General features: G+C 69.8%; 4 protein-coding genes across 4 annotated transcripts in view; 2 read left to right on the top strand and 2 right to left on the bottom strand.

The window, feature by feature from the left end:
* CHLNCDRAFT_59198 (hypothetical protein) overlaps positions 1-736 on the top strand; it is a gene marked incomplete at its 5' end in the record, with an annotated part of 7,174 nt that extends 6,438 nt beyond the window's left edge. The window contains 2 exons of the mRNA XM_005843679.1: positions 340-401; positions 622-736. Of these exons, the coding sequence (XP_005843741.1) occupies positions 340-383 (44 nt within the window). The 3' untranslated portion in view covers positions 384-401; positions 622-736. The remainder of the gene's footprint in view (positions 1-339; positions 402-621) is intronic.
* Positions 737-1,636: 900 nt separating this feature from the next.
* Positions 1,637-6,046, bottom strand: CHLNCDRAFT_59197 (hypothetical protein; the record flags this gene model as incomplete). The annotated part of the gene is made up of 7 exons (XM_005843623.1): positions 1,637-2,205; positions 2,431-2,497; positions 2,698-2,763; positions 2,935-3,609; positions 4,956-4,995; positions 5,126-5,703; positions 5,880-6,046. The coding sequence occupies 7 exons, from the start codon at positions 6,044-6,046 to the stop codon at positions 2,116-2,118; spliced, it is 1,683 nt and encodes a 560-aa protein (XP_005843685.1). The 3' UTR covers positions 1,637-2,115.
* A 562-nt stretch (positions 6,047-6,608) lies between these two features.
* CHLNCDRAFT_59196 (expressed protein) lies at positions 6,609-8,963 on the top strand (the record flags this gene model as incomplete). The annotated part of the gene is made up of 7 exons (XM_005843678.1): positions 6,609-6,647; positions 6,799-6,856; positions 7,146-7,509; positions 7,589-7,689; positions 7,952-8,390; positions 8,704-8,799; positions 8,873-8,963. The coding sequence occupies 7 exons, from the start codon at positions 6,609-6,611 to the stop codon at positions 8,961-8,963; spliced, it is 1,188 nt and encodes a 395-aa protein (XP_005843740.1).
* Positions 8,964-18,656: 9,693 nt separating this feature from the next.
* CHLNCDRAFT_140083 (hypothetical protein) lies at positions 18,657-21,726 on the bottom strand (the record flags this gene model as incomplete). Its single annotated transcript, XM_005843622.1, has 9 exons — positions 18,657-18,698; positions 18,877-18,969; positions 19,209-19,284; positions 19,531-19,593; positions 19,772-20,190; positions 20,427-20,525; positions 20,892-21,020; positions 21,162-21,478; positions 21,624-21,726. The coding sequence occupies 9 exons, from the start codon at positions 21,724-21,726 to the stop codon at positions 18,657-18,659; spliced, it is 1,341 nt and encodes a 446-aa protein (XP_005843684.1).
* Between the last annotated feature and the right edge of the window lie 1,710 nt (positions 21,727-23,436).

Genomic DNA, 23,436 nt, shown 5'->3' with positions numbered 1-23,436 from the left:
CATCACGGTGAGGGGCGGGGGCTGCGGTCTGGTGGGGTGGGTGGGGGGGAGGTGGGCGTGCTCGCGTCTGGTGCGGGGGGGCTGGGAGAGCGGGCGGGGAGCGGAGCGACCCACGCTACTGGCGGCGCCGGGCTTCTGGGGGGGCGCTGGCAGGGCTGGCTGGTGGGCACGGCAGCCGAGCAAACACACACACGAACGAGCGAACGGGGGTGGGGGCTCTCAGTGGGTCCGCCCTGCCTCACGTACACCCTGCATCGAACACACACACACACTCACAATGATGCCGCAACCCACAACCACACACTCACACACACACACATACACCATCCCCTTGCTGCAGGCCTACAGCGGCAGCGCGGACCCTGAGGCCGGCCTGTTTGTGATGGAGTACGAGCTGGAGGGTGGGTGGGGCTGGGGCGGGGCGGGGCTGGCCGGGGGGATGCGCTGAAGCTGAGGGTTTGGGGATGAGGAGGTTGTGGGTTGCGCCTGCCATGCACGCACATGCCCACCGCCCACCGCCCGTGCATCCTCTTCACGTGTGCACACGTGCATGCGGGACCTGGTACAGCCCTCACCCTGCCCGCCCTCCCCTCCCCTCCCCTCCACCCTGTGCCCCCGCAGGCCGCCCCTCCTCGCTGCACTCGCTGTGCGAGGAGCTGAGCTGCATAGAGAGCGTGGCGTCCTGGGCCACGGGCTGCGCGCTGCCCGAGCAGCAGCGGCGGATGCGCATCTAGCCGCGGCCGCGGCCGCAGCCCCGCTGGCTGCCCGCGCTACCAGGGCCGGGCCGGACCACCTGGACCCCCGCCCCGCCGGCGTGCCTCTGGACGAACGGCAGCCGCAGCGGGCCAGCAAGCGGCTGCGCCCGGCGCCTGGCGCGGCCAGGCCTGTCTGTTGCCGCTGGCGCCCTTCGCCTCTGGCGCCCAACCCCCGTTTTGGTCGAGGAGAGAGTGTGCACTTGATGCCAAGTCCCCCCACCCACCCGGCGCTCGTGTGCCGTTGCCTGCTCGTCTGCCCCGGCGCCTCTGCGCCCTCCACATCGATTGACTGCGCCCCTCCTTTCCTTTTTCCCGCGCCCGGCGCTGCGTGCCGCCCCTTTCCCGGGCAGCCGCCTCCCCTCCTTGTACCATCAGCCTGCGCCGGCAGCCGGCGCCGCCTCCTCCGGCGTTTTACCGGCCTGCCCGCCGCTCGCGTTGCCCGGGCAGGGCCTCCCGCCCCCACACCCAAGCCGCAGCACGCTCTGGCGCCTGGCTGGCTGGCTGGCGCTGCCTGCCTGCCGCCATGCAGCGCTCCAGATGCGCTTGCTGCTCCTGCGGGAGGCCCTCCCCCTCTCTGCCGTCTCCCGTCACTGCAAATCAGAGTCAATATTTTGCCCTCCCCCTCACTGTCTCCCTCCTTCTTCTCTTCTGAGTTCCTCGTTCCCCGCTGCTGCTGCTGCCAGCTGCTCCCCTCACCCCCTCTCGCAACCCCCAGCTGATTTGCTGATGGCTACTCCATGCCTGTTGGCAGCGCGCCATCCCAACCCGCAGCTGCCCAGACGCTGCCCCGCCTGCCTGCTCAAATGTGTGTGTGCTGTCCCCGTGTGTACTGTGGGCCCCTGCCCCAGACAACCCTATGTGAGACCAGCCATACCGTGTGTGCGTGTGTATTCCTGTTAAAACAGCTCAAAAGAGTAGACATCAGGACTGGAATTGGGCGGGGCATTAGATTGGGGAATGGGATATCTCTGGGAGAGAGAGTGATAGATCGCATCAGTCGTTTGAACGCATTGGATGGGTTGTTCAAGGGCAGGCATGAGGCCCAGGCTGGGCATAGTATCGACAACAGAAGGTGGCGGCAGTGCTGGCACAATGTAGGCGGTGACGGGTGGCAGCAGCGTAGTATTGGCGCCCAGGTAGGGGCAGGCCAGGTGGGGCGGCCAGCGCAATCAAGAGATCATATTGAATGGGGCGGCATGGCTCGAATCTGATTGACACATCTAATAGTTAACATGGCAAGAGAGGAACTTGCTGGTGCGGCAGCACCCCGATACAGCTCATAAGCTCTGGTCGAGCGAGGGGTAGGTGCTGTGTGCTTTCCTCCCCTCGCATGCGACATGCATGCCGTGCCAGTTCAGCTTCACTGGTCGAAAGCGGAGCCCTGCCGCTGCAGCTGGGCGGGGATGAAGCGGGCCCAGCTGCCGTCAGGGCGCTGCACCTCCACAAGTTCCTGCAGGGAGGCAGGGGGGAACACAGGTGGGCAGGGCGGGATGAGGGAGGGGTGAGGGGCGGCGCGCGAGGCCAGCAGACACGCACGGGGTGGCTGGGTGGAGCCACAGGCGGCTGCAACGGCAGCGCCGATGCTCAGCAGGGGCGGGGCAAGCTGACTGTGACCAGCAGCCAGCGTGACAGGGCAGGCTGGCACAGGGTGCCGCGCAGCCGGGCTGCGCCTCACGTGCTGCAGGCGCACGCGCTGCCAGCGCATGCACAGGTCGGCGGCATCAAAGCGCACGGTGTGCACCCTGCGGTGAATTTGCGGCGCGGCGTCAGTGTCAGTGAGAGTGTGTTGGATGGTTGGGCAGCGCTCAGGGGCACGCAGGCGCAGCCAGGCTGAGCCTGAGCGGCGGCCAGGGGCGCAGCCAGCCACCGGCGCGCCGCCCCGGCGCCCCGCCCAGCAAGCGTCCCACGCCCCCCTGCCGCCGCCCCGCTGCCGCTCTCCCACCTGTCTGGCATGGCGCAGCTGGTGACGTGCCCCAGCATGAACTCCTCTCGCTCGGCCCACCACACCCTGCAGGCACGCCACCCCCGCGCCCAGCGCTCAGCACAGCTGCCGCTGGCGGCAGTTCTGGCACCGGCAGGGCTCTGCCCGGCAGCATGGAGCGGCCGAGCGCGGGGGAGACTGACGCAGCGGCAGCAGCGGCAGGCAGCGGTGGCAGCAGGGGCAGGGCGCTCCGCTCACCTGACGGCGGCGCCGACGAGCTCCGGCCCAAAGAGGCCCGCAGCCCACTGCTGCTCCGCATCGACCGCCTGGCTCTGCTGCGCCGCGCCTGGCAGCAGGCCCGGCCCCTGGTGCCCCATCTGTGCCTCCAGCTCCGCCTGCAGCTGCCCCAGCAGCTCCGCGGCCTCATACTTGCAGCAGTTGCGGGCCAGGATGCGGGGGGTCACCCCCTCCAGGTTGGCGGCCCCCAGGTAGGCCCCCGCCTCCGCCAGGCACCGGATGGCGACCAGGTTGCCCAGGCGTGCGGCGCAGTGCAGCGCCGTCTCGCCGTCCTCGTCGCGCGCGTCCACGTCGGCGCCCGCGCCCACCAGCTGGCGCAGGCACGGCTCGCCGCCGCGCTCCCGCGCCAGCGCGCCCGCCGCGCCCGCCGCCCAGTGCAGCGCGGTGGCGCCGCGGTCGTCGCGCGCGCGCACGTCGGCGCCGGCAGCCAGCAGCGCCCGCACGCAGGCCATGTGGCCGTTGAAGGCGGCAAAGTGCAGGGCAGAGTAGCCGCTGGCCACGGAGCAGGGCAGCGCGGTGCGTGCGTCCACAAGCTCTGGGCGCGACGCCAGCACCGCGCGCAGGCGCCGCAGGTCCCCCGCGCTGGCAGCCGCTATCAGCTGCGCCTCCTCAGACCACTCGTCTACGGGGAACTCGCTGCAAGGTGGCGTGCAGGGGTGGGGCGCAGGGGCAGGGGGGCCAGTGGGCGACACGTGAGCAAGAGCGGGGGGTGGGTGAGGATGCGCGAGGGGCTGGCGCGCCGGGAAGCACCAGGGCGGGCGGCGGCGGCGGCGCCTGCGGCGTGCGACAGATTGACCGGCACATGCAGCTGGGTGGCGATCTGGGGTGAGGCTCACTCTGTGACGCCAGCAGCCAGGCGGCCGAGCCGGCGGGGGGCTTGCCCTGGGCGAGGGCGGCGGCGGCCGGCGGCGGCGGCAGCAGCACCATGCCGTCCGGCCGCCTGCCAACCAGACCGTTCGCAAACCCTGGCTGCCAGCGCTCCACCGGGGCTGCTGCTGCGGCCTGGGAGGCCGTGAAGGCTGACGGCGGCAAATTGCAGACCAGTCATTTGCACCAGCCTTCTGGGCGCTGCGGCAGCGACTCTGTGCTCGGTGAAAGTGAGGGTGCGTCGGCAGCAAAGATTCAGCAGCAACAGATCGCGTGGGACCTCATGCAAGGATTTGTCAGAGAGGGGCCCCTCTCTGCAGCAGCTGCTTGCTGACCGGCCTCCTCTTGGCATCGCGTGGGTGATATTTGCATCCAGTTCGAGGGATAAATTAGGGCTTTGGGGCCCGCACGCCGCAGCCCAACTGATGCTGCCGCAACCCCCGCCGCCTGCCGCCGCCGATCGTCCTTGCAAAAACAACTCGGGCTGCTCCTCCCATAGTGCCCGGTGCTGCTCTTCCCAGGCCAGGCCAGGCCAACAACAACACATTAGCTACAGTCCGGATGGTACATACGAGGGCTGGGGCAAGCACCCGTGTGGAGCGCACCGGCCAAACGCTGCCAAAAGGCCACGACGGCAACGGACAGGGAGAGAAACAAATCAAAATGGGGAGGCGCAGGGTCCTCTAGTACAGCATCGTCATTAATTAATGCCACATGTAGGAGGATAGTATCATAGGGTAGAGGCCAGCTCTCATCATATGGGATCGTGCGTTGCACTCGTTGCAGGGTAGTATCAGGGCGAAGATTAGCAGCGTGGAGCAGGGATAGTACCAAACAACAGGAACAGGAAGGAGTGCAGCCACATTTGTGGGGCCAGCAGCTCTCAGCAAGGACTCGTTCGTTGCAGGCTAGTATCGTGGCGGCATGAAAAAATGCAGGGTGCAGGGGTACAGCAGTAGGTATCTGATGGAATCTGGACAGAAACAAGAATGCTCACTTATGTTGTGAATACAAAGCAGAGGGCATGCCGCAAGGGCCATACAGCAGCGGGGGCTCAGGTATCCAGCGGGCCGCTCGGGCTGGGAGGAGGCTGTACCGCCTCGCGGCGGGTGTACCTCAGCCACACGCCGCCCACACACTCCGCCTCTGGGGCACCTGCAAGTGGGCGGCGGACGGGGCGGTGGTGAAGCCATGCACACAAACGCCAGTTGCTGCTGCCCTGCTGGCCAGCAAGGGACACCCAACAGCGGCAGGACAACAAAGCAGATGCATGCGCCGGTCGCACCTTCCTGCACCAGCGCTCCATCCAGCTCCGCCTGCAGCTGCCCCAGCAGCACCGCAGCCTCCCACTTGCAATGGTTGCGGGCCACGATCTGCGGGCTCTCTCCCTCCAGGTTGGCGGCCCCCAGGTAGGCCCCCGCCTCCGCCAGGCACCGGATGGCGGCCAGGTTGCCCAGGCGTGCGGCGCAGTGCAGCGCCGTCTCGCCGTCCTCGTCGCGCGCGTCCACGTCGGCGCCCGCCGCAATCAGCGCGCGCAGGCACAAACCGCAGCTGCCCTCGTGGTCAAGGGAGGCCACCGCTGCTGCGCACCAGTGCAGCGCGGTGGCGCCGCGGTCATCGCGCGCGCGCACGTCGGCCCCGGCTGCCAGCAGCGCCGCTAGGCACTCGACGTTGTCGCCGGCAGCCGCAAAGTGCAGGGCAGAGTAGCCGCTGGCGACGTCATCTGGGGAGGCGGGCGCCCAGGTGCGGGCTGCCACGAGGTCGGGGCGTACCGCCAGTACCGCCCGCAGGCGGGCCAGGTGGTCGCCTCCCGCGGCGGCCAGCAACTGCTGCACCGCGGGCCAGTCCTCCACGCCAAAGTGCCTGCGGGCGGGGAGGGGCGGTAGGCGTGTGCACGAGCTCGAGCGGCGGCCAAGGGGGGTCGACCAGAGAGCGCCCTGCTTCAAGTGGCTCTCTGACACAGGTAGAGTTTGCAGGCTGTAAGCAACCCGCTGCTACCTGCGCGGCAGCCCAGCACTCTGTCACACATTGGAACTCACTCTGTCACACTGGCAGCCAGTGGGCGGAAGCGGCGGGCAGCCAGCCGACGCCTGGCGGCGGTGGACCCTTCCCCGCCCGACTTGCAGCCGGCCCCAAACGCTGCGGGGAGCCCACGAGCCCGGCTGGAGGCCGCATGCAGGCTGGTTGCTGGTTGCGCGTGGGCCATGGCCTTGGGGAGCGCGTGAGTCGCTTGGGCAGACAGCTGAGTTGGGGAGACCCTTGTGGTGGTCTCTGGTGTCAGAAACAAGCAATGAACGGCGTCGCAAAGGCCGTTATATGGATTCTCCCTCGAAGTTCAAGCCCGCAGCACGGTCTCAGCATGATCTGCCCCGATTCGGTTGCACTGGGGCTACGGCCAGCCAGTGATTGAGTGTGAGCCCGCCATCGTGACGCCAGCGTCCTTGGGGTTTCATTGGAGCGCATGGGCGGCTCAGCGGGGCCGCGGCGGACCAGCGGCAAGTGCTGCCCTCAGCCATGCTGGCCATAGCATGTTGCAACGGCACAGCATGCTGGAATCACAAGTAGGCCCCAGATGATCCAGGATAAGCGGGAGAGATTCAAAGCCCCGCCATTTCTCACTACAGCAGCACCTGAAGCGCACGGCAAGCTGCGCACGCACGCACCTGCCGCCGCAGCCCCGCCAGGCGCAGCAAGCCACAGCCATCTCTGTTCGCCCCACTCTCTCCAGAGCAAGTCAAGAGATGTTTTATGTGCAGTTGGGGGGCTTGATGGCTAACCGCTTCATTCCCAGTGCTCAGACGGCGACGGTGCGGCGACTGCACCACAGCGTGGCGCAGCGGGCGGTCGCAAGGCCGGGGCCCTGATGTCAACACCTGCGCATGCGTCTCCCTCTCTCTCTTTCACATCCACAAGCCTGGGGCGATATTCACACGCCCGCGGAGCGCCCCTACTGTTCAGATACAGAAATCCTTGTTGCGCTTGTCAGGGACTCTCCGTGGCCACGCGAGGCGAACAAGTGAGCCCGTCATTGCGGGAACACACCGGCCGCACGCCGCGTCCTGTTGCAGAGCCCAGCCAGCTGCTGGTGGAGCGGCGCCGCCTCCCCCGCGTTGCATTTGCCTTCATGCCTGGCCCGCTTTCATCGCTGCCAACCAACCCCAGCCTGCGCATTGCGCACGCTTCTGCCCCCGCAGGCGGCTGGCCTGCACGAGACGCGGCAAGCAGCCAGCCCAGCATGGCTCCCTGGCGGGCGCCCAGACGCGGCGCCGCCCCTCCCGCTCCCGACCCGCCATCCTCCGCCCCAGCCCCGCCGGCCTCCCCCCCCGGCAGCTCCAGCCCCGACCCCGACGCGGTCACCCTCCCCGGGAGCTTGCAGGACGTACCTGCCGTCGTCGATGCCATGGCGCCCATCCGCCACCTGGCGCAAGCCAAGGAGCGGCCCGAGGTGGCCGCGCTGGCGGCGCGCGCGGGCCTCGACCTGCGCGGATTCACCTGGCCGATGCGGCACCACGGCCCGCACCGCTTCCCCGGCCTCATGGCGGTGGTGTCCCCTCTGGTACGGGCGGGGCTGGATACCCCCGAGAATCTGGAGCTGCTGTTTGGGGCGCCAGACGCGGTGGCCAGCCTGCACCGCGAGATACGCTTCTATGTGCTGACTGCGCCAGAAGGGTCCCCGGCGTTCGCCCTGGGCTTGCACGGCCCGCGGCCCGCAGACCCCAACGCCCCCGCGCCGCCCGCCGTGCTGGAGGCCCTGCCACGCTGGCAGCGCCCGCTGGGCGGCGGCGGCGGCGGGGATGGCGGGGGGAGGACGAGGGCTGCTCCATCTGCGCAAGGCCGCTGACCAGCCCGGTGCAGGGCCTGCCCGGCTGCCGCCACCTGTACCACCCAGGCAAGCCAGGGAGCGAGGCCCGCCCAGCAGCAGCAGCAGCAGCAGCAGGGAGGGGCAGAGGCGTGGACTGCTGGCGCGTGCCTGCCTGCCTGTGCCGGCGGTTGGCAGGCCCGCATTGCCCCACCCGACAGGCCCTTGCCGCCCGCCCTGCCTCCCTGCCCCTCTGCCCTGACCGCACACGCGTCGATTCCCTCCCCAACCAACCCACCACCCCCATCGCAGACTGCATCCGCATTTGGCTGTCCCGCAAGTCGACCTGCCCTCTGTGCCGCACGCCGGTGCCGGATGCCGCTCCCCGGCCAGCCACCGCAGAGGAGCTGGCTGAGATTGCGGCGGTGCAGCGCATGAACGCCAGGTTTGAAGAGATCATGCGGCGGCGGGAGGAGGAGGAGGAGGCAGGCGGCGGCGGCGGCGGCAATGGCGGCGGCGGCGGCGGCGGCAATGGCGGCGGCGGCGGCGGCGGCGCGCCCTCTGGCGGCGGCGCCGGCAGGCGGCGGCGGGGCAGCCGGGGCGGGCGGGGCAGCCGGCGGCGGGAGGAGGAGGAGGAGCCGGGTGGCGGCCTCGGCGGCGCCGGCAGCGGCAGCGGCGCCGGCGCGCCCTCTGGCGGCGGCGCCGGCAGGCGGCCGCGGGGCAGCCGGGGCGGGCGGGGCAGCCGGCGGCGGTGAGCCGCTGCACGGCCACCAGCAGGGGGAGGAGGGGAGGCGGAGTCATGCCTGACCCTTCATCTCAACAACTCAGCCGGTGCCATTGCCGCCGACAGCTCCTCGCATCCCAAGTTGATTGCTGAATGCTGCAACATGCTACAAACTTGAACTGAGAGAGCAGAACAGTCGCTGTCACCCGCCGGGGACTCCCGCATGCCTTGCCCCGCCGGCCCTATCCCTGAGCAGCAGCAGCACTGCGCTCCGCGATGCTCGTCTCGGCGCCTGCCGAGCCATCCCCGTCCTCCCCCGCTGCTCCCTGGCTGCCCACAGGCCGCACCGGCTGGCCGGCTGCGCCGCCGTCGGCGGTCCCAGCTGCCTCTGCCTCAGACTCCTCCTCCTCTTCCTCGTGCTCAGCAGCCTCGGCAGGTGCCGGGCCCGCCAGGACCGCCGGCAGCTGCTCGCCAGCTGCCTCTTCCGGGGCGCTCGCCTGCCGCTGCAGCGGGAAGGAGCTGGTGCTCGGCTGCCGCGGCACCGGCGCAGCGGCACCGGCGCTGCTCCCCTGCCTGCGCAGCGCCGCGGCGAGGCCGTAGCTTCCCTGCCTGCGCAGCGCCGCCCCCGCGCCGCTGCCGCCGTTGGCGCCGCTGGTCTGGCGCCTGGCAGCGGCGGCCAGCGCGGGGCGCGAGGCGGCGCGGGGCAGCGGGATGGCGGGGCGCCGCGGCGCCTGCTGCCGCTTCACCTCCCGGGCGATGCCCCTCAGCTCCTCCTCAATCACGCTGCAGGCAGCCCAGGGCAGCACGCAGCAAAGGAAGGCTGTTGCGGGCAGGCAGGAGGACACGGAGGAAAGAGAACGAACATCCTTTGGGACGCCATTGGGCTGTGTTAAGAAAGGCAGCTGGCCCAGGCCGCCAGGGCGGGCAAGAGCTCAGCACCAGCGCCAGCTCAGCGCCAGCAAACAGCCCCAGCTCAGCCCCAGCTCGGCACCTGAAGTCTGGCCGCTGCTCGGGGTCCTCGGCCCAGCACCGCTCCAGCAGCTCCCGCCAGCCGGGGCCTGCACGGCGTGGAGGGGTGGAGGGGTGCAGGGGAGCAGGGGGGTGGAGGGGAGCAGGGGAGTGGCGGGGAGCAGGGGAGGAGAGGCTCGGTGGCGGCGGCGCATGGCTGGAGGGCAGGTTCGATGCGGCAGCGGGCAGCAGCAGCAGGCCGCCTCAGGCTTCAATACCCTGCCAGCGTGTGTGCCCGCCTGGCCCAGGAAGAAAGCAGGGAACGGGGAAGAAAGCAGGGAAGGCAGGCAGGCGGCAGCCGCACCCGGCGCCTCGGCCTCCGGCTCTTCATCCGTCCCCGGCAGCGGCGGGCGCACCACCTCGCCTGCGGGGCTGGCAGGCGGCGGCGGGTTTGGGAGCCTGCTGCCCCACCGTGCAACGCTCGAACCACCCCCTAGGCTCCCTCCGCAGCCAGCGCAGGCCAGGGGTGCTGCCGTGCCCCGGCTCCCAGCCTCACCCTGCTGCACACGAGCCAGCAGTTGCAGCGAGTCCCATCCATGGTAGGGCTGCAGGGAAGCAGGGGCGTGGGGGCGGGGCTGTTGCTTGAGCCGGCGAGCGCTGTCTCGAGCTGACCGCCTGCTCTCCCCTTTCTTCTGGATGCATGTCAACAGCTTGTCAGGCCATGACAAGGGTCTGGCATCATGTTGACAAGGTATCTTGGTGACAGGCTGTTGTTTGGGTCGTTGAGCCGCTGTGCTGCTGTGCTGCCGAGCTGTGGTACTGCTGTACCGCTCACCTTCCTCAGCGTCCACAGCTCCCACATGATGAGCGCAAAGGAGTAGACATCGGCCTGCATGGAGGGGCAGGGAGGAAAGCATGGGAGGGGAGGAAAGGATGGGAGGGAGGGATGACGCCCGGAAGCCGAGCGGACACCACCGCACGCCGGTGCGTCGCGACCCGCAGCAGCCACCAGGGGGCAGCCACCAGGTTGCCAGCGCCAAAAGGAAGGGGCTGTATTGAGGGAGAGAGAGGGAAGGACCTGCTGTTCCCATCCCTGCCGCCCTCACCTTGCCGGTGGCCAGCTCAGGCGTGCGCAGCACCTCTGGCGCCACCCAGGGCAGCATGCCGCCGCTGCTGGTCACGCCCTGCGCCGCGCCCAGAACCATGGACACCTGCAGAGGGGGAGGAGAGCAGCCATTGAGAAGACCAGCGGTGGTCTTGCCAGGTGGCCTGGCAGCAGCCTGAGCGAGCAAAGTGGCGGGTGCAACAGCTGCCAGCAGCCCCAGACTCGTGCTCCGCAAGCCAGCCGCAATCGATTCTTGAACCGCACGTGTCGAAGCGGCAGCCGGGGCGGCCAGGGCAACCCTCACCTTGCGCCCCGCCAGCCCATACCCCACCACCTTGGCCGTGGGCCGCCGGTCGCGCCACCCCAGCAGCACGTTCCTGCGCCAGCAGGCAGGTTTGTGGAGGGGTGTCGGGTGTGGCGGGATGGGGCGGCGGGCACATGTGCTGTGCGCGGCCCAGGCCGCCACTCGCATCGCTGAGGCGTCATCGCTGGACCGCATGTACTGCATGTTACACATGTACTGCATGTACTGCACGTACTATGGTACCGCGGCTCACCCGCTCTTCAGGTCCAGGTGCGCCACCCGGCGGGAGTGGAGGTAGCTCAGGGCCTGCGCACGCGGGAGCGGCGGCGGCGGCGGCGGCAGCGGTGTGTGCATGGCAGAACGATGTCCGGCAGCCGAGCGGGCAGCAAAATGCCACCACCACCACCACCACAACCACCATCGCTGCTGCTGCCACCCCTCACACACGCCTGCCCAGGCAAGGCACCACCACCACACACACACACCTTGGCTGTGTCGAGCGCGTACACCACCCGTGCCAGGCGGCTGGCCACCAGGTCGCTGTGGGCGTCGGTGGCGGCGCTGCGGCGCAAGCGCAGGCGGGGAGGCGCGGTGCAGCCTGCTGCTGAGCAGGCCCTGGGGCCTGGGCGAGCCGGCCCACGGTGCAGGCAGCGCATGCTGGCCGCTACCGCTTCTGGGACCAAACCCTCAGCCCCAGCCAGCCATCCCCTCATCCTCGACCACCCGCCCAGCTTCCTACCCCACCCCACCCAGCCAGCCAGCCACCCCAGCCGCCCAGCTCACCCCAGAGACCTCCCAGACACATACTCCATCACGATGGCGGGAGGGTTGGCCACCGGCGCGGGCAGCTCCTGATGCAGCACCACCTCCGCCTCCACGGGCAGCGTGGACTGGCGCTGCGGGGAGCCCGGGGAGGTGGGGGAGGCCTGCGGCTGTGGAAAGGAGCTGCCAGCCGCAGCCGGCTGCGCGGCGCCGTCCTGCGCCGGCTTCATCTGCTGCCGGGGTCGCGGCAGCCCCGGCGGGTGGACAGGCCGCGGCAGCCCCGGCGGCAGCCCCGGAGGCTGCCCAGGCGCCGGCGTGGCTCCCGCGGCGGCCGCCGCCGCGGCGCCGGCCATGGCGACGGCGGGCTCGGAGCGGGAGCGAGGCGCGGCGAGCCGGGGGTCGGAATCATGGGGCAGGATGACGCCATACACCTGCGGGGACAGTTGGAGGCTGGAAAGGTACGCGCCGTGCCAGCCAGCGCCGCTTCGCCTCCCATACGTGCACACCTCCCCTGTCGTGCCACGCAGTGCAGTGCTGGCTCAGCCAAGCGCATGTGGTGTGTGCTTCGCTGCCGCCGCACCATGCACATGATGTTGTTTCCATCCTTTCCTCATGCGCCGCCCAGCCAGCCATGCAGGCAGGCAGCCGCACACCCCCCACACACACCTCCCCAAGGTTTGGGTGCCTCAGCTTGCCCATGGCGTTGGCGTCACGAAGGAAGTCCACCCAGGCCTGGCGGGACGCGTACTGCACCCCGATCTGCAGTACAGGCGGTACAGGGGATGCAGGGAGGTGCAGGCAGGCAGGCAGGGCATCAGCAACCTGGCGGCAGGTGGGGTGAAGGTGCTCCCGGGGTCCCTGCCTCGGCTGCAGCTCAGCACGGCACACAGTGGACCCACCATGAGCGGATTCATGCACTTGACCTGCAGGAAGCAGCAGGGCAGCGCACACTTCAATACAAGCACAGAATCCGGCATGTGAGCGGCGGCAGAGCGGCGCAGGGCGGAGCAGCACTGGTGCGCCGGCCAGCGAGCTCTGTGTGACAAGGCCTTTGCACCCACCGCGACATCCTCGCGGCTAAGAAAGGCCTTCTTTGAAGGCGCTGGAGCTAGTGTCTAAACCCTCCGAGAGGGCACAGGTTCGATTCCTCCCATGTCGAAACTTTGTGAGGACAAACGCGGCATAGCTGACCGGCTCAGCGCCAATCCAAGCCAATTCCTTCGGGAACGCCTATTAGAATCGCCAAGGCTTCGGCACAGGCCTCCCCGGGACCCATTCACTACTAGTGGGGGGTACTGCACTTGGCGCGTCGGGCAGATCAAATAATGGTCTAAAGCTAGACGTTAAAACCGGGAAGTTAAGCCTGTGGAGGCTCTTCCCCACCTTTACCTTTCCCCACCTTTACCTTTTAGGCCGCGGCTAAGAAAGGCCTTCTTTGAAGGCGCTGGAGCTAGTGTCTAAACCCTCCGAGAGGGCACAGGTTCGATTCCTCCCATGTCGAAACTTTGTGAGGACAAACGCGGCATAGCTGACCGGCTCAGCGCCAATCCAAGCCAATTCCTTCGGGAACGCCTAATAGAATCGCCAAGGCTTCGGCACAGGCCTCCCCGGGACCCATTCACTACTAGTGGGGGGTACTGCACTTGGCGCGTCGGGCAGATCAAATAATGGTCTAAAGCTAGACGTTAAAACCGGGAAGTGAAGCTTGTGGAGGCTCTTCCCCACCTTTACCTTTACATCCGACTCGTGCCAACGCCCGCGGTACGTGGAGCCTGCAGGATGGCGGCAGGGCGCCGGCAGCCACAGTGAGTGCAGCAGCAGGTTTGGGCTCCGCCAAGCCTCGGCTGCTGTGCCAGCCCGCCACACATGGACGCTGGACGCATGGCGCTGCTCAGGCACTAGTTCCCTGCAGTACAGCCCAAGCAGGCAGGCAGGCAGGCACGCTGAGCATGGCGGGGCGTCGACCCCCACCGAAGGTCCCGTTGCCCAGCAGCGCGGTCAGCATGACGTCGCTGCAGGGGATGACCTCGATCTTGTTGCTCCTGAGCGGGGCAGGAAGGCGGGCGGGCAGGCAGGCAGGCAGCTGCTTTCTTCCTTGATGGCAGGCAGGCGGCAAGCAGGCAGCAGGAGGCAGCCGGACCTGGCGGCTGCCAGGCAGCAATAAAACTGCGGTCGGCAGCCAGCCCGGCAGAAAGGGCAGGCGGGCACATGCGCACACACCTGAGGTCCGACAGCCGCGGCGCCGGCGCCAGCTGCGCCGGCGCCCCGGGGGACCGCCCCGGCCCTTCCTCCAGGCTGCTGTCAGACGGGGTGAGCACGCCGGGCGGCGCCGCGGGCGGGCGGATGTCGGAGTCCTCTGCGCCAGGCGGCAGTACGGCAGTACGGGGCAGGACTCCTATTGGATGGGGCTTCATGCAGCACACATCCAGCCAGGATCACCCCCAACATCCCCACGGGACACCGCCCCCAGCTCCGCCCGGAGGCCCGTGCTTGACAGCCAAAACAACTGCCCACAGCCCAAACAGACACGTGCAGAGTCCCATCGGGCGCCGGTCCCTCGACACTCACCCGACCGTGCGCTGCCGCGTTGGCGCGCCGGCTGCAGCCACTCAACAAAGATGTGCAGCTTGCGGGCGGCGGGGCTGCCGAGGCCCTCCACCGCCGCTGCGTGGCGGGCAGGGGAGCGGCGGAGAACATGCCACCAGTTGGCGCCACGCATGCACCGGCAACGGCTGGGTGGATTTGAGCGAGCGCCGGGACCACCTGCCACGGCAGCAGCGCCAGCAGCAGTGCGCGGAACAGAAAGCAGTACAGCGGTACAGCAAGCGGTGCCCACCCCCTTCCTCCAACCAGTCGTGATACTCTTCAAACATCAGCCTGCGGTACACCCAGCAGCACGGCGTGTTGGCCCTCCGAAGGGAGGAAGGCACCAGGAGACGGGCAGGAACCCTAAAGCACGGCTGCGGCCCAGCTGGTCCGCCAGGCCTGCGCAGCAGCACGTCTGCAGTACAATCTGCAGTATCATGACAGTACCGCCCACCTCACCTCACATCCTCGTCGTCCAGCACATCCACAAAGAAGGAGGGCTCGGAGGGCAGCTTGTACCGCACGATGCACAGCTGCGGTACATGTGCAGTACAAGGGAGCGGTACACACGCTCGCGTAAGAACTTCAAGTCGAATTGCAAACAGACAGACTGCGCAAAGCCCGACACGAGGCGGGCCGCCAGCCTGGGGCTGGAGCCGCAGCCGACTGGTACACAGGCGGCACTACAGGCAGCACTACAGGACAGGCACGCCTTCAGCAGCATGAAGCAGCAGCAGCCAGCCACCCATCAGGCACCTTTTGCGTGCCGCCCCCAGAGCTACCCGCCGCGGCGGCCACCACGTCTGCGGCGCTCGCCAGCACACTCGACTGTTCAGTCTCGACAACGCTGGGCAGCGGGGTGACGGCCCCTCCGGCAGACACCTCTGCGCTGCTGCCCCGTGTGCCGGCAGCCATGCCCGGGCCCACCCCGGGGCTCCAAAGAGGCGCGCCGGCGCCGCCGTGAACCCCAGGGATGGCGATGCCCCTGCCGCCGCCGGCGGAGGCGGCGCTGGCCGCGCCTCGCGGCCCGCCGCCTGGCGACAATGGACCCTGGCCGACGGCCGCAGTGCGACGCTGCTGCTTGGTGAGCAGCACTGCCAGCAGCTCCGGCAGGGTGCAGGTGTCAGGCAGGGATATCTGCAGCGGGGGTCAAGGGCATGCTTGTGAATGTGTGTGAGCGTAGGATGGGGGTGTGTGGCCGGCCGGGCAGAATTGGGGAACGAGCGAGCAGCAGCAACACACATAGCTCGACAGAGCACAGCACAGTTCAGCGCATCATTGTGCAGCGCAGCGCATACCAGGCGCGTCTCGCCTCCCTCGTATCGCCAGCTGCCCGGAGCCGTGGCGGCGGCTGCCGCCGCGGCACCGCCCCTGGTACTGACGCTGGGGTGGCGGAAGCGGCCCCCGCTGGCCACAACCACCTTCACCTGCAAATGCAGGGCAGGCCGGGCCGAGGGGCAGGAGTAGGCACGATGGAGCCTGCCCAGCAGCGGGCGTGTGACGCTGCAGTGGCAGCAACAGAGCTGGGCAGGAGAGCTGGCGAGAAGCTGCCCTCACCCTGTGCCGCCGCTCGCCCGGCCCCGAGGGGCCCAGCCGCTGCGCCGCCATGCCTGCAAAGGCAGACTGGCTGGCGATTCCGGCAGCCATGGCGGCTGGCGCGGCCTGCTGGCGCGGCCTCGCCGCCGCCAGGCCGGCCGCGGCGCCAGCCAGCTGCTCGCCGGCGCTGCTGTGGGTGTGGGCGGGGCTGTGGCGCGGGGCAGGCTCCCCGGCGGGGAGCAGGCGCTCTGGCAGGTGGGCCTGCGGTATCGGCATGCCAGCTGGCGACAGCTCGCTGTACCCGGACAGGGCCTGCGAGGACTGCCGCTCGGAATCCTGATGCTCGTACCGATCCGGCTCCTGGGAGAGCACATGGTACTGCTGCTGGTACTGCTGCTGGTACTGCAGGGCATGCGGCAGAGGGGGCAGCCACACGCCCGCGGCGGCGGCGTGAGGCGCGGGGGGCAGCAGGGCGGCTGAGGGGTGGTGGTACTGCTGCTGGTACTGCTGTCCGTACTGCTGAGGGTAGCGTTGCATGCACTGCTGGGGGTACGGCATCCCGGGCGCCAGCAGCAGCGCTGGCTGCTGTGCAGCTGCAGCCGCGGCTTGTGCCGCCGCCTGCAGCTGCTGCTGCTCCTCTGCCGCCGCGGCAGCCGCCGCTGCCTGCTGGTCTTGTAACAGGGCCTGCGCCTGGTGCTGCTGCTGCGCAGCCAGCAGCGCAGCCTCCTGTTGCTGGCCCTTTGCCAGAGCCTGCTGCTGCCCCACATCCGCCGCCATCGCGGCAGCGGACGCCTGGTGCTGCGTGTGCAGCAGCGCCCGCTGCGCCTGCTGCTGCTGGGCCGCCATGACAGCCTGCTCCTGTTGCTGGGCTGCAAACAGGCTGCGCTGCTGCTCCGCCACCATGGCGACCGCCTGCTGGCCCTGCTGCTGGTGCAGGGCAGCCAGGATGGCGGCCTGGGTGTCTGGATTGGCGGCGGCAAAGGCTGCAGCAGCTGCAGGGTGCATGCCAGGCGGCACCCCTGAAGCTGCGGGCAAAGGCACTTGCGGCGCCGGGACAGCAGGTGCCAGCGGCTGCTGCTGCAGGGCCGCCAGGGCAGCGGCAGTCTGCTGCTGCTGGTGCTGAAAGGCAGCCAGGGCGGTGGCCTGCTCCTGCTGCTGCTGCAGGGCGGCAGCATGCTGCAGCTGCAGCTGGTGAAGTGCCAGGTCTGGCGCTCCCACAGGGGCTGGCAGCCCGGCTTGCGGCGTGGTGAGCGGCGGCTGGGCGTGAGCAGCGGCTAAAGCGGGCGGCGGCGGCGGCCAGACAGGCTGGCCCTGCTGCTGAGCAGGCGCAGCAGGTACAGGCACCGGCATGGGCGTGGTTGGGGCCAGGCCTGACGGTACGGTCGGCAGGAGGGTCGCATGGTGTGCTGGCAGCGCATGGGGCTGCTGCTGGGCTGGCGCTGTGGCAGTGGCATGCTGCGCCGGCGCTTGCAGTGCAGGCAGCAGCTGTGGCGCCGCTGCGGCTTGTACTGCCGGCACCGGGGCCGCCTGCGGCTTTGCGGCGGCAGAGGCTGCTAGCGGCGCCTCCGCCCCGCCCTGCGCAGCGGGCAGCGCGGCGGATCGGCTGCTGCTGACGCTGCTGCTCTTGCTGCCAGGCGTGACGCCGCCGCTGCCGCTGCCAGCCTCTGGGGAGGAGGGAGTTGCAGCGGCAGCGGGTGCCGCAGACAGACGGTGGCGGTGGTGGTGGTGATGGTGAATCTGCCTGTGCTTGGGGGATGTTGGTGTGCCGCCCGCGGGAGCGGTTTGTGCCTGCGCCTGCGCTGCAAGGACACCCGTGTCTGCCTGGGTGCCCCGCGGCTCCTCCGCCTGCCCCGGCACGGTTTCCGCAGCCTCCCTGGCCGGCCCTGGCTCCGCCGCTGGAAGCTTCGCGGCAAGCTTGGGGGTGGCGGCCTCGCCCGCCGACGGCGGCGCGCCGCTGGGCGGGCCGCCTGCGCCGAACCCGCTGACCCAGCGGCTGCTGCCCTCGCTGGCGACCGCCGAGGACAGCTGCTGCTGCATGAAGGGGCTTGCGATCGAGATGCTGCTGGCGCCGCTCAGCAGCGCCGCCGACGGCAGCCGCATGGGCGCCTGCTGTTGGGTGCCGCTGCTGGGAGGCGCGGGCGGGCTGGTGCCAGCAGCAGGCGCGCTGGCTGGTCTGCCGGGCAGGCCGCTGCCGGCACCCTCGCCAGCGCCCGGGCTGGGGCTGGCTGGGGCAGCCGCGGGGGGAGGCTCGGGCAGGCCGCCGCCGCTGGCCTGCCGCTGCTCGGGCAGCGGCGGCAGGCGTGCAGAGTAGCGCAGGCTGCTCTCCGGGCTGCTGCTGGTGGTGGTGGTGGTGCTGGCGGTGCTGGCGCTGTTGGCTGGTGCCAGGGATCGAGCCAGAAAGGCGCTGGGGAGCTGGGGGCTGTCAGTACGCAGCGGCGCGGGCGCTGCCAGCGTGGCGCCGGCTCCCTCTGGCCAGGCAGCCGCCCCGCTTCTCGGCTCCTGCTGGCCGCCTGCCTGGCTGCTCTCGCCAGGCTGCGGCTCCTGGCCGGCCTCCTGCTTTTCCTGCTGCTCCTCCTCCTCCTCGTACCCGCTCTGCCCTGTCATGCCTGCCTCCTGTCAGCCTCTGCAGAGCTCAGTGAGGGGCTGCCTGAAGCTCAGCAATTCCAAGGCTGCTGGCACCAGGAAACTCCTGGAGCAGCCCGCTGGACTGCTGGCAGCGCCTCAAGAGGTGCTGAATGGGCGACCTCGTTGGGGGTGTGGTTACGAGAACAAGAATGTAGGAGCGTGTGTGGCGGAGCAGCTTTGGGGCGGAGCATCTCGGCCTTTCTACCCTGGCCGTTCTACCCTGGGCGCCGCCATCGTCCAATGGTGCCGAGGTTGCGACCACCTTGCTTGCTAGCATCTCACAGAAGAGACAACGTGGTGCCAACAGATTACAGGGGAGCTGCGAAACAACCAGGGACAGCTCCACCAACTGCGCTGGCGGCGGGACGGGCCACACGTCGCGCCGCGCCCTCGCCGCCGCCGCGCCGCCCGCCGGGCGCCCAGGGCATCACCCCAGCCACGCCTCGGCGCCGCGGTCGCCGCCGCCCACCTGCGGCAAAGGACGAACACGCAGGGCTGGGCAGGACCCTCCCTCGCCTCCGCGCACCGCCCTGCGCTGCGGCCTGCCCAAGCACCCACCCACACCTCCCACACAAAACACCCCGCCACCAGCCGCTGGCGATGCAGACCATGGCCGCACAGGCCCTGGCAGGGCCGGGCGGCCGCACCTTGCCGCGGTGGCTGACGTCGGCCTTGCTCCACTCCGCTCGGGCCCGCTCAAAGGAAGTTGAGTCGCGGTTGACTTCCTTGGCTGAGGGGCCCTGTGCACGGGAGGGCAGGGGCAGCGGGGAGGCAGCGGGGAGGCAGGGAGCCGCGTTTGGGTGGGTGAGGGTGAGGAGGTTAGGCAAGACAGAGGCAGGTAGTGCGCTGATGCAGGCCAGGCAGTGCGCCAGCGCGTGCAGCCTGGATGGCAGCCGGCACCGGTCCAGGACAGGCTGCGTCGGGTGCCCCGCCCGCTGCAGCTGTACTGCAGCTGTACTGCAGCCGGTCCCACGCTCACCAGCCTGCGGATGCGGCGCTGGTCCCGCACAAAACCCATCAGCGCCTCCAGCCGCTCGCGCTGGGAGGGCAGGAACCTGCGCCAGGCAGGCAGGCAGGCAGGCAGGCAGGCGCGGAGGCGTGGAGGGAGGGAGGGAACAGGCAGTGAGTGGCTGGAGGTGGGGATGGCAGGAGGCGGGGCAGGAGGGGGTTGCAGGCTGGGGGAGCAGGCGCCCGATGCTGCGGCCAGATGCAGGCACGTTGCGGTGGTGTGGCATACCGCCTCCGCTACTGCTGCTGCTGCTCTGGCACCGCCGCCGGGGCCTCACGCCACAGGCACGCACCTGTCCTTGTGCTGGTGGCAGTGCTGGATGAGGAGGTCGACCGAGGTGCGGGCCCACATGTGCCTGCGGTACAGTGGGGGCAGTGCGCGTGTGCTGTGGGCTGCCACAGCGGGCAGTATAGGTGCGTGCAGTGAAGACGAGTGGGTGCATGAACGTGGGTGGGTGGGGGCGCTGGGGCCAGCTCCAAGCGAGGGAGCGCCGCCCACAACATACACCTGCAGTAGCCGCCCACCACACGCACCGGTAGCAGGCCTTGGCGGAGTCAAGGCAGTCCAGGAGCGCCGCCCGCCGCTGGCACAACACCTCCGCGCTGCTCCACGTCTGGCTCTTGGGCTGCCGCGCCGCCGCCGCTGCTGCAGCCGCCGCCGCAGCTGCCGCCGCCGCCGCCGCCTCGGCCGCCTCCTGCTGCTCCATCAGCGCATCCAAACCGAAAGGATCCGCCTCCGCATCCTCCTGCGGCGGCGCCGCCGCGGCTGGCGTCGGCGTCGGTGCTGCCGCTGGCGCGGCCGCGGGGGCTGCCGCCTCTGCCTGCCGCTGGTCGTACGCTGCGAGGACGGGGTCGGGGGCAGAGGCGCCTGCCGCCAGGCGCTCGGCCACGGCTTCATCCTCCTCGCACGCCTCGGGAAGCTCCGCCGCCATCTCCTTGAGCCGCACCACCACCTGCACGCGTTTGTTGTCTGGTTTAGAATTTTAGGGATTGAGATGGCGGCCAGGTGCCCGCCTGCCTGCCTTCATGTGCCACACTTGACACACGCTGCCCCAGCCGCACTCGGGCCTCCCCCACGCACTCACGCACCACACCAACATCACCCCCCCCACCCCCCACCCACCCACACACAGACATGCCGGCGCCGCACCCAGAGGCCACACCCAGAGGCTGCACCCAGAGGCCGCACCTTGTTGAACTGGAAAGAATCGTCGGTGGCCAGCTGGTTGCGCAGCACCGCCCACGTGCCAAACACCTCCAGCTGGTTCTTCTCCCGCACGCTGAACACCTGCGCGCGGGAGGCGGCGGGCGACATGCGGTGGGTGTATGCGGTGGGTGTATGCGGTGGGTGCATGCGGTGGGTGTATGCGGTGGATGGCGGGCGGCGGCCGGTGCTGTGTGGGTGGGGTGGTGGGACGCGTGTGTCTTTGCTGGGGCAACGGGCGAGGCCCGCGGCCAAGCGAGCTGGGCGGCGCTGCCTGTGGCGGGCAGCAGAGCGGCGGCAAACGCTTCCAAAGCGCCGCCGACCCGCGGACGCGGGCGCTCGACTGCCTTCCCACAGGGGCCTGGCCCTCTGCCCCTCCCCGCCACCCACCCGCCACCATGCAGAGACCCACCCAGATACACACAGGCGCCCCCCACTCGCCTCCGCCACCTTGGATGCCGCTGTGAAGAGCTTGCTGTACTCTCGAGCAAGCAGCGCCTCTGCCGCCCGCCCCGGCTCCGCCATCGCGGTCTTCAGGCAGGAGAAGAGCAGCGGGCCGTGGCGCGCCATGACGGCGCCCTGCGGCGCAGATAGGGACAAGGGACAAGGATGCGAGGGAGGCTGCGGAAGCGTGTGGATGGGCGGGCAGGCGTGGCGGGTGTGCCTGCGGGACTGAGCAGCGAGCTTGCCAGGCCTCGGCTACGCCCGCTGGCCGCCCACCTGCGACAGCAGCTCCCGCAGCAGCTGGGAGGCCTTGGCGAACTTCTTGGGGTGGGCGATGTGGGAGGCGATCTTGCGCAGCGCCGCCGACACCTGGTCACCGCCGCCGGGTGCCGGCGCGGGCGCGGGCGGCGGCGGCGGCGGCGGCGGCGGCGCGTCGGCGTCCTGCTCGCCTCCTGCCGCCGCTGCTGGCCCTGCCCCTGCCGCGGCCGCTGCACCCGCTCCCTGCCCTGCCCCTGCCCCGTCCTCGGCCACATCTCCCTCCTCCAGCTCTTCCAAGTCATCCAAATCTGTGACGCTCGGCTCGGCGGGCAGACCTGCGCAGGCGGCGGCGGCGGCAGCCGGTGGTCGGAGCACTCTCCGCGAGCAATTGGACCCAACACCGGACGCTGCTGGCTCTGTGCGCCGTCGGCAACGCCACGCAGGCGTCGGGCGGGGCTTCCAGAGAGAGGCTGTGTGCACCTGACGCCTCGAGCCTGGCCGTCTTGCCGCGCTGATCTACATCCGCGGCCGGGCCTTCTGCGGGGCGCTTAGTGGGAGCGGGCAGCCCTCCAAACAAGCCCATGTTGACACGGGGCGCTGGGACTCACAAGTCTTTTGGCGTTGATCAATCGAATTTGGGGCGCAGCCAAAGGCCTCAGAGGCATGACCTCAATTTTTGCCATGCCAGCGAGGCGCCACACAGGCCCCATGCGGCACTGGCATATCAGTCAACCGTGCACATCGCCTGAGATGATGGCAGCACTGCAACAGGATGCAGCCGTCTCAGCCCACGCTGCTGGCTGGTCAGCTGTGCCATTGTTGCCCACAGCACAGGCGAGGCAGCAGCGGCCCAGAGCTGGCTGGCACATCAGTCGCCACGTGAAAGCTGTCTGAGATTTGAGCAAGGTGCTAGCTTATGTTCCGGAGAAGCATAACTCTTACAGGGAGCGCTGCTAGCATGTGCATTTGATTTCAAACGCACTGCTAAGAACATGGGGCGGCGGCGGCGGCGGCGCGTGCAGCCAGGGTGCGGCGGTGGCTGCGGCAGCGGTAATTTTTCGCGGTGGCAGCGGAATCGCGGCAGTAGATGTGTGTAGGAGCCAACGTGGGCCCTCGGCGCGGTCTCTCCTGCGAAGATACGACGGCCAGCGGAGCGGCACTGTCGTTTGTGGCCACCAGGGCCGATGATGCAGTGGCGGCCATGCCGCCTCCAAACGCTCCCAAAACCATCATTAAAACCCCCAGAGTGCACCCACCCACCTACAAGCACCCCATTGGACCACACCATATGCACCACAGGTATGAACCTGCGCTCTCCACCCAGGCTTCCGCCACGCCCTGCTGGGCAGCCGCACACGCTTCCAGGGCAGCATCAGTCGCATGTGGCAGGCGCCCGGCCACAACCGACCCCCTTGCCGCTCCCCCGCAGGACGACACCCGCGCCCTTCTCCCCTTGACCGCATTGGCGGACCGACACGCACCAAATTAGCCCCACGCGCAGCCCACAGCGTATGCAAGCGAATGCGGTGGAGGCCGGCGCCACGCCTGGGAGGGGCGGCACGCGCGGCGCTCGCCGCGCGGCCCAGGCGGCGGCAGCAGCAGTGACCCTCCAGCAGCAGCAGCAGGTGGCCCTCAAGCGCCTGCGGGCGGGGCAGGAGGGCACCGCGGCCGCTGCAAAGCGCCCGCGCTGGCAGCCGGGCAGCGGCGGCGGCGGCCGCAGCGGCAGCAGCACTCCCGGCACGCCGGCCAGCAGCCAGCTGGAGCCCGGAGTAGAGGAGGAGCCTCGCTCCAGCTCTCCGCTGCTGCTGGTGCCGCAGCCGGGGTGCGACCGCGGCACCTCCGCCGCCCAGCAGCTGCAGCAGGAGCTGGGAGCGCCGCCCAGCGGCACCCCAGGCGGCACATGCACCGCGCTCCCACACGCCGGCGCGGCCGGCGCCTTTGGCCCACTGGCGGCCAGCGACGGCAGCGGAGGCACGCAGGAGCAGCCCACGCCGGCGGCGGCGGCGGCGCCCGGCGGCGCGCCGGCACAGGCTGGTGGCAGCGGCGGCATGATCCATGCGGCCTCCCTTGAATCTCTGGTCCCATCCTCCGGCCCAGCCCTGGCGCAAATCACCGCTGACCCTCCCCAGCCCCGCCACCACCACCACCACCACCACCACCACCGGGACGGTACCGCCCCCGAGGCGGCGCCGCCGGCGCCACCCATGCCAGCCGACGGCGGCGGCCAGCCCAGCAGCCGCCTGGGCACGCTCAAGCGAGACCGCAGCCCCAGCCCCAGCAATGGTGCGCCCAC

This window comes from Chlorella variabilis (genome assembly GCF_000147415.1).
Source record: "Chlorella variabilis unplaced genomic scaffold CHLNCscaffold_28, whole genome shotgun sequence".
NCBI classification, from domain to species: domain Eukaryota; kingdom Viridiplantae; phylum Chlorophyta; class Trebouxiophyceae; order Chlorellales; family Chlorellaceae; genus Chlorella; species Chlorella variabilis.
Note: the sequence above shows the minus strand (reverse complement) of the source record. Positions and strands in the feature narration are given on the sequence as shown.